We start from the raw sequence: 8,990 nt of genomic DNA on the forward strand, positions 1-8,990 counted from the left end.
AGATGTTGAGCTGAAAGTTGCACTTTTTGTCCTCCGTGTTGAAAAAGAGAAAATGCCCTGACATGTTCAAACCAGAATCCACCTTCTCTAACAAAAAAGGATGAGGGAAAAAAGCTTTACTTACCTGAGCTAATTCACTGGCACAGACAATTGACAGAAAGGCATTGAATTAATATCAGAAGTCATTATTATTATCATCATAATTAATAATAGTGTTAATGGGAGGAGGGAAAGTGACAAGTATCTCTAAATAAAATGTTTTACGGCTAATCTTTATTTTTATTATTGGTGTTACCTGCAGTTCCCCAAAGTTTGTTGATGATTTCACAAACATAAAGTTTTGACCTGTGTGTAGGGGGAAGGTGCCAGGACTCCATGTCCTGCCCTGAGAGGTGAGAGGGAGGGAGGGCTGAGAAGTGTCTCAGTGGAGGGAGGGGAGCAGTGGGGGTGATGGTAGAGTGAGAGGGGTGGGGGGGGGTTATCGTCCTGGGAGGGAAGCAGGGGTGTGGAGGGCTGAGTTTAAAAAGGCAGGCAGAGCCAACAGTCACTCACAGTCACACACAACAATCTCTCCTCTCTGTCTCCAGTTCCCGCCAGCAGCAGCAGCAGAAACAGCAGCTCCTGTGATTCACAAGAGGAGCTTTGGAACTCTACTGGACTATCTGCTCTTTTTCTTCCTTTTTAATAAGGACCCCCCCCCCCCCCGCTGCAGCATGGAGGCCACCACTACGGAATATGTTGATAACTATTATGATTATGATGACAATGAGACTGCCTGCGACTTCTCGGAGTGGGAGCCATCGTACTCCCTCATCCCGGTCCTATACATGCTCATCTTCATCCTGGGCCTGTCAGGTAATGGTGTTGTCATCTTCACAGTTTGGAGATCCAAATCAAAACGCCGGGCTGCAGACGTCTACATAGGAAATCTGGCCCTTGCTGACCTCACCTTTGTTATCACCCTACCTCTCTGGGCTGTGTACACGGCGTTGGGCTACCACTGGCCCTTCGGTGTGGCTCTGTGCAAGATTAGCAGCTATGTAGTTCTGGTCAACATGTATGCCAGTGTTTTCTGCCTCACTTGTCTGAGCTTTGACCGCTACCTGGCCATCGTGCACTCCCTGTCCAGCAGCCGGCTGCGCTCACAGGAAACCATGCTGGTGTCCTTGGGTGCCATTTGGCTGCTGTCCGGCCTGCTCGCTGTGCCTACACTGCTCTTCCGCACCACTGTGAATGACCAGAAGAGCAACCAGACCACATGCGCTATGGACTTCAGCCTAGTGACCATGAACCAGCATGAGCACCTCTGGATTGCAGGGCTCAGCTTGTCCTCCTCTGCCTTGGGCTTTCTTCTGCCTTTCCTTGCCATGACCATCTTCTACTGCTTCATCGGTTGCACTGTCACACGTCACTTCAACAACCTGCGCAAGGAGGACCAGAAGAAAAAGAGGCTACTGAAGATCATCACCACACTGGTGGTGGTTTTTGCCATCTGCTGGACTCCCTTCCATGTGCTGAAGAGCCTGGACGCCCTCTCCTACCTTAACCTGGCGCCCAACTCCTGCGGCTTCCTGCGCTTCCTGCTGCTGGCTCACCCCTACGCTACCTGCTTGGCCTATGTCAACAGCTGCCTCAACCCTTTCTTATATGCCTTCTTTGACCTGCGCTTTCGTTCCCAGTGCCTGTGCCTGCTCAACCTGAAGAAGGCTATGCATGGTCAGATGAGCTCCATGTCGTCCACGCTCAGTGCCCAGACTCAGAAGTCAGAGATTCAGTCATTAGCCACAAAGGTGTAGAGAGCAAAAGCGGGGGTGGAGCGGTGCTGCAGGACGGTCCCAGCTCCCACCACTGGAACACTTGTAAAAACACTGACCTTATGTGTCCATTGTTGAAAGCTGGTAAGACGAGATGATGAACTTGTCAACTGCTCACAGTCATGAAATCCATTATATGTTCCTCCTGTTCTGCAGTGAGACCCGTCTTTGTTGTGAGGACTTCGGAAGCTGGAGCCAGCCGGCTGAGCTCCTCAAGCTGCTTTACTCCTCAGATTCTCAGAGATAAACGATAATTTTTTTCTTTCCTTCTGCTTTGTCCTGCTCTGCAAACGTTGTCATTTGTGTCTCAAAAGGATGCAGAAGTGTGATTTTTAAAACATACACTGATTGTAAGAATTGTGAATCAATTTGATTGAAAATCAGTTTACACTGGAGGAACCATAAAGCTGTACAGTATTTTCATACTATAGCATTTTTTTTTTGTTCAAATTTATTACTGTTATGTTTTAGAAGCACTTGTTTTTTGTTGTTTTTTTAATGTGTGAGCAGGGAAATCAAATGGAACTGTGGCCTCTTTAAAGCTTGTTTGTGAAGATAGAAGTCTGTGCTGTGGAAGGGTTTGGGGGTGTGTGTGTGTGGGGGGTGGGGGGTGGGGGGGTCGGGGGAAGGGGTGTAAGAGGAGAAAAGGTGTTGCAGCTTAATTATATAGTTTGTGGAGAGGAGACGGGGGCAGACAGGCAGATGGCAGTTGACAAATGTTAGGGAACAGGAATGGGGCGGGGTGGGCTGGAAGGGGTCTCCCAGTGTAGCCACGGCACTAAAGAGGGACAAAGGAACTTTATAGATTTTCCAAACTGATGTATATGTTTTATTTTCCGACGTCGCTGTAACTAACTACTGCATTAAAGATGTGTTCTACGAAAGATGATCTCTAAGATTTATTGAGAGTGTGTCCCTTTGCTTTGAAATCATTCCAAAGAATAGGAGGAGAAAGTCAAGTAAACTTTAATCCTAAATATAAATGTTTGCACAGAACAAATAAAATGGCCTCAAGAACGTTCATGAAACTGATTCCAGTTTCGTTGCAACCTCCTCTTATCTTACTTTTAAGTATCTCCAGTGCGTCAAGGCTTAGTTATGAGTATCTTGCATTTGTGTTACACCTTAAGACTAATAGATCCCTAATCTCTATTGATTCACAGCCAGTATCCAGACTCTAACTGGATTATGCAAAATACTGGCCTACCTGAGATTGTGTATTCGATACCCCGTTGTGACTTCTGTCATCTGTTGTGCTTTAACTGTTTGATGACACAGTCCTGCAGATTACCGCCAAAGCTCTTTGAATTTGAGACTGTATTGACCTACAGCCAGCAGACAGAGCCGCCATCCAAGTGTCCTGAGTGATGTGCTTTTTAGGTCCATTTTAAGGTACCCAAAGCTCATGTTAACACAATGTCACTGTTGACTGTCACAAAAGAATCTATTCGCAGGAGGTAAAGCTAACTCAAGCTCACATGTTCACTGAATAATAGGGTCATTACCAATGAGTGACTCTTCTGAGGGATCCTTTGAGTTGACAGTAATGAACTCTGTTGGACATAATCACCGTTTAGAGATGGCGGCGGTGGAGCAGGGGAGGGGGAGTGGGGCTCTAATCCTGGCAGAAGTCGGTAGGCAGAACAAGTCAATATTTGTCTCCACTGACAAGAGATTGCAGTTAGAGCGGTTGCTTGGGTGCAGGCTGGGGTTGGAGGGAAGGGAGGGCATCAGACTGCAGATGCTCCAACACACTGGGCAGGAATTGGGAATGGAAGTGAAGAAGTTTAAAAAAAAAAAAAAAAAAAAAAACAGGGCAGAAAACTGACTGGAAAAAAAAAAACAACTCCAGATATCATTTGCACATCCAAGTGTCAGCCCAGTTTGACGTGTTGTATGGAAGAAGACTTGGAACTGACGACTGTGGCCATAAAATATTTACTGAATTAATAACAATCATCGACGTCACTCTTCAGCCCCATGGTCTATATCCATTTTTAGACTCAGTCTTTGTGGGCAGCCTCCGGTGGCTAAAGTGTCTGTGGCCTACGAAAGGAGGAGATTGGGTGACATAGAAAATGGAGCAAAGTAGTCTAGATGTTTTGAAGAGGCTTGGGTGGATCAACACAAAACCCCTGTTGGTATCACGAGTAAAACTGAGAGTCAGTGCTATATCTTTTATCCTTCTTCAACCTTGACCACGTTTTTCTGTTTATCGTTATTACCATGACGACTAAGGTCTGGTACGCCTACCAATGGTAGCCCACGCTTCTCATATCCAAGAGGGACAAGCAACTGCTGTGGTTGTTAGATTGAAAGAACTGCTGGGGAAAAAAAAAATCACAGCCATGGGAGTTCGGCTTGCGTCACATCTTAAAGCAACAACATGTGTGAAATGCCACACATGATTCATCTTGTCTTCGTGCGTGAAAGATCATATGTTACTCATTGTGTGTCGACGGAGCAGATATGATGGAGCTTGAAGCAGATCCGAGGATGGTCACTGTGATGGATGTGCTGGCCTCAACACACACAGACAGAAACATAATGACGTCAGCACAGTTATCGATTATTTATACTTCAGTCAGGATGGTTTTATAAGTGGAATTAATGTATGCATGCAGGTTTCATCCGTTAGATGCAACCCAGAGGCTGTGTCTACATAGTTTTATTTTATTGGGCCATAACAGAAGAATTTCATGCTTGCCAGGTTCATTGCGACAGTAAACAGTTGACAGCAAGACGGTGGAAACAGGGTGGAGTCAATCACGCATGCTGGACTGGCCAGACTTGTTGCTGTTGTTGAGATGAGCTGGGCTGACAGCTTGTCTGATACTGTTAGCCAGCAGCTCCACTTTGGAATAACTCAGCCAGAATACCAGCTGAACGAAGCACCCCCAGTGCTTTACAGTGCCAACACAAAAACAACAGTAGTGTAGTCTTCAAAACGCACATAACCTTTGTCCATGTTTGTGTGTGGCCTGTGTGACCTGTTTGTGTGTATGGATGTTTGGGTGTGGGCTTTACAGTGCTCCCAGAGTATTGTTAGAAAGAGGTCAACTGTGGTAATCAGCCCGTCCCTTACAATGATATTTTTCCTTATGAGGAGTGTTAATGTAGTGGTTTTAGTTTTTCTGGGCAACAGCTGCTGTCTCCATAAAAACAACTTGCAGCCTTTTTCTCACTTTACTTCCAAACTACTACATGTTATTCAGTAGCTATATGAATTAGCGGAATCATTTCTCTCCAGCTATTTTCCATAGTCCATAAATCCCAATTAATGGACAAAATTATTTCCTGAAGCTGTTGATTACTGATGTACTTTATTTGTTTAAATCCAATATAAATAATCACACATTAGGTGTCCTGGTTGGGATGATGGATGGTATGATATGTGTGGTATCAAATCTTCATAACAATGAAGGAGCCTGTGAGTCAGTGCAACAGGGGGAGCTCACAGATGTGTTTGGATCTGTTTTAGGAGCTCTGCGGTTCAGAGGAAGAGGATTCATCAGCTCTTTGGAAACACAGAGTTGACAACCAACAATACACTGTTGGTTTTGCTGTTGGTATTATTAGCAGCCAAAACAAAATAGAATATCACTGGTCTCTTTTTATGATGACAAAGTGGGAACATAAACACATTACAGCAGCCCACACAGGTGCCTGACCCTGAGTGTTGTCACCAGTGTGAGCTGCCACACCCAAATGGGACATCTGAACCAAAACGCAACTGCTCGCCTCTCCTCAGATCTCCCTGCTGTTCCATCCCACCCAAGCAGCAGCAAATGCATTCTATATTGTGAATGTCTGTGTGTGTCCTGTGTGTGTCCTGTGTGTGTGTGTTCATATGCACATGTAAACAGAGATCTGACACATTCCACGGCCTGTCAACACTGACCCTACTTTCTCTATAGTAGCATTTGTCCACCTGTTGCCTAATGACAGCACATAACAGCACACACACACACACACACACACAGCTTCCCATTGTAATAATTACCCCCAAAACAAAGAGCATTAGCTTGGGGAAACATATCACAAAAGATGCAGTTAGTCAGTCAGTGAAAATGTCTTTCCATACAAATACAATCCACCAATTAGTTGATTTAATGCAGCGTGAAGGAGAAGGGGCAGGGTGGGCATTTTGTTTATTATCACCTCAAACTTTTCTCTCCCTGCCTGTCTGTCTTATTCTATTAGAGTCTTTAAAATGAGGATAAAGGATTTGGTGGAGGGGGTGAGGGGGTTTTGGTGTGGTGCTTATTTGTTCCGGTGTGTGTGTGTGGGTGGCTGGGTAGATGAGCAGGAGTGTGTTTGTGTTCTTCTCTTCCTCTCACACCTCTATCTCTTTTTTCTGTAAAGGCTGTGTAAACAAACTTCCTCAACCAGCATCTTAAGATAAGTAGCAGGACTTTTACATCAACACACAATGTTCTGTCAAACACTACACACTTTTAAATTATTATTCTTATTCTTATTTTAATCTACATTTTTCTCAGGGTTAGGGTTTGTGTGTGAGTTTTCCAACTCAGCTGAGCCCGACCCTCTCACCAACTGGAATTTGCTACTTTCACAATTTTTTTCCAGAACTTGCAAGGCCTCCAAAATTAATGTGTACATTAACATGTACTGCCTGAAGTGCTGTTAAGATTAAACTAAAAGTCGAGTGTGTGACTTAATCGGTTCTGAAATTATGTAGCGGCTGAAAGTGTTTTTCGCAGGACAGTGTTGAATCTCTGGGCCCTTGAAAATAGAGTTATGTCAAGTGTTTAATGAGGAGCATTATTATGACCTTTTCGATGCAAACTGTATTTTAAGTGGAGTTTATGAATGATTACATTTCTGGCTTTTATGCCTTACTCATGTGGCAACAAACCGGGGTAAACTGGGAGCAAAGAGAAATATACAGTGAGGGAACGGGGGATTTTGGACCAGGGGCCTTGTTTTTAATACCCGTTCATGCTCACTGAGGGATTGACAGCTTTGTGATGAGAAACTGCTGGCCGGATTAAGGCTTACACTGTACAGTTAATAACATAAAGTGTCTAAGTCAGAGTATGAAGCCAGAGGCAGTCTAGACAGCAGAGCCTCTGATCCACCAAAACAAGTCGGTCCAACCCGACGCAGAAACCTGGAGAGCAGCAGTTTCCCCTTAGTCAAAGGAGACAGCCCCTCCCGCTAAAGTCAGGTTTTGAAACTAAATATGCAGATTTTCTTTTTAGCTTTCTTTTGCAACTCCTCCCCTTACTCTAAAAGTGTGAGATAATTTCAATCAATTTCCACTCAACTTTTCAGTTTATCTAGTCAATCTGCAAGTTTGAAAAATGATTTGTGTTACAAAAAATATCAACATCATTTTGCAATCTGGTTATGTAGTGATTGAATTTTTTTTTTTTTTACTGCCAAAATGTGAAGAAAAAAAAAAAGTCAGTTATGTCACAAGAAATGAACAAAAAAGAGGCAGACTGGTTTCTCAGATGCAAATGTTTGTTGTTTGTGCCAAACAATGTAAAGAAAACAAACTAAAGCACCCACCCTCCCACTCCTGCACTCACTGCCTCATTTATCTTCATATGCTTCTCCTCCCTTTGCTTGAATCTGTGCTGATAGTAATGAATGGACCTTGTGAACAAAGCCAAATTGCCATAAATCCTATCAAAAGGGCCTCACCAATAATGGGGTATTACATGTCTAATCATGCCCCACAAAAGTGGCCCCTTGAGATCACAATACACAACAACGCTTCAGTCTCCCACAGTGACTTTGTCCCCATATTGGCCTGCTTTCTGTGAATTGCCATCACGTCTCCTCGGGAATCACTGCTGAAATCAGCTTGTCTCGGGTTAATGTGGCCGGTGTAACCTGGAAGTGGCCTCTCACTGTAATTGTCCAGACCTTGTGAACAATGGAGCAGAAAATCATTTGCATGAGATCGGGGTATTCATGGTAATGTTGTTATCTTTTGGCACATTTCAAAAGGTGATTAGGAAATCATGGCTTTCAGATTGCCCCCCCCCCCCCTCCCCCAACAGACTCCCCCTTTGTTATTCAGAGTTGCTAATGCTCATGTCCCCTCCACCCTTTACAGCACTACCTAGTTTTGATTGGATGCATGAGAGGATTTCACAAATCTATCTATCTATCATGTGTATTTGAAGAACTGCTGCTTGGTGCATAGTAATGAGCCCTGCTGCTGGTGGATATCGTTAAGCGAGAGATGCTGCTTCCGAGGACAGCGGGGCTTGGCCAGACCTGAATGTGCTGGGCTCTCGTCCCCTCCGGATATGGTCGCTCAGGCCTCATCATCCCTCGGACACAAAGATCCTCTTCACATCCTTCTCTATCCCGCCCATTGTGGAAGGCCTGCCTCGGCTCCTGTGCCTGCTCCAGGGCTAAATGCATCTCCTGTCACTGGCTGGTCCCAGTGCCAGTTCAGCTGCTGGAAGCGTTCAGGTGCTTTATCTCAGAGGTAAACCTCGAGGTTCAGGTCCGCCTCACTGCACAGGTCACAGTCAATATGGCGGGACGTCTGTTGTTGCAAATGGATATTTTATAGCCCCTGTGACTCTCATCAGAAGGAAAAACGGCCAGATATCAAAACATTCAAAAAGTTCCAAAAGTTTAGTCTGTCTGCAATGGTGCTGAGCATTGTGTAAAGGTAAATCAGCAGCCATAATTTGGTTCACATTGTTCACATTGACATCGCTACACGTCTTCTGTCCTGGGAGCTTCTCAGCAGAGAGTAGTCCTCTGCTGTTTGGCCACTGGGGAGCAGCAGCAGCCTGCAGGTCTTCGATAGAAGACAGTGGGTGAGTTGGTTTAGGGCGGGTTTCCCAACTCTCCTGCTGGTTTGTGATTTTAAATTAGTCACCTCATTGGTCAGGTAATCTTCACTGTCACAGCCTGAACTTGATATTACACAGTTGTGTCAGAGGTAAGGGCTTTTTCAGTCCCTGTACATTAGCTTTGTTATGGAGGAAGATAAAGTGGAATAAGGCACTCAGTGCTTTTAAATGTGTCCTAACCAATCTGCTTTAACAGTAATAAATAAATAAATAAATAATAAATGATTAATAATAATAAAACATTCTAATAATTGAATAAACCTTTTTGGGCAAATTTTCTTCACCTCAGCATCAAGTGCAGCAACGCACTCAGAGGAATAAATGATCT

The 8,990-nt window shown here is 44.5% G+C and overlaps 1 protein-coding gene across 1 annotated transcript; it reads left to right on the forward strand.

Annotated features, from left to right (window-relative positions):
• Positions 1 to 567: 567 nt before the first annotated feature.
• On the forward strand, positions 568 to 2,393 carry aplnra (apelin receptor a). The gene has a single exon (XM_029510992.1). The coding sequence runs from the start codon at positions 714 to 716 to the stop codon at positions 1,794 to 1,796; it is 1,083 nt and encodes a 360-aa protein (XP_029366852.1). The 5' UTR covers positions 568 to 713; the 3' UTR covers positions 1,797 to 2,393.
• Positions 2,394 to 8,990: the final 6,597 nt, after the last annotated feature.

This window comes from Echeneis naucrates, chromosome 9 (assembly GCF_900963305.1).
Source record: "Echeneis naucrates chromosome 9, fEcheNa1.1, whole genome shotgun sequence".
In the NCBI taxonomy this organism is placed as follows: Eukaryota; Metazoa; Chordata; class Actinopteri; order Carangiformes; family Echeneidae; genus Echeneis; species Echeneis naucrates.

Excerpts from the sequence above, each read along its gene's own strand:
- aplnra (XM_029510992.1), top strand. The coding sequence starts at position 714 with ATGGAGGCCACCACTACGGAATATGTTGATAACTATTATGATTATGAT.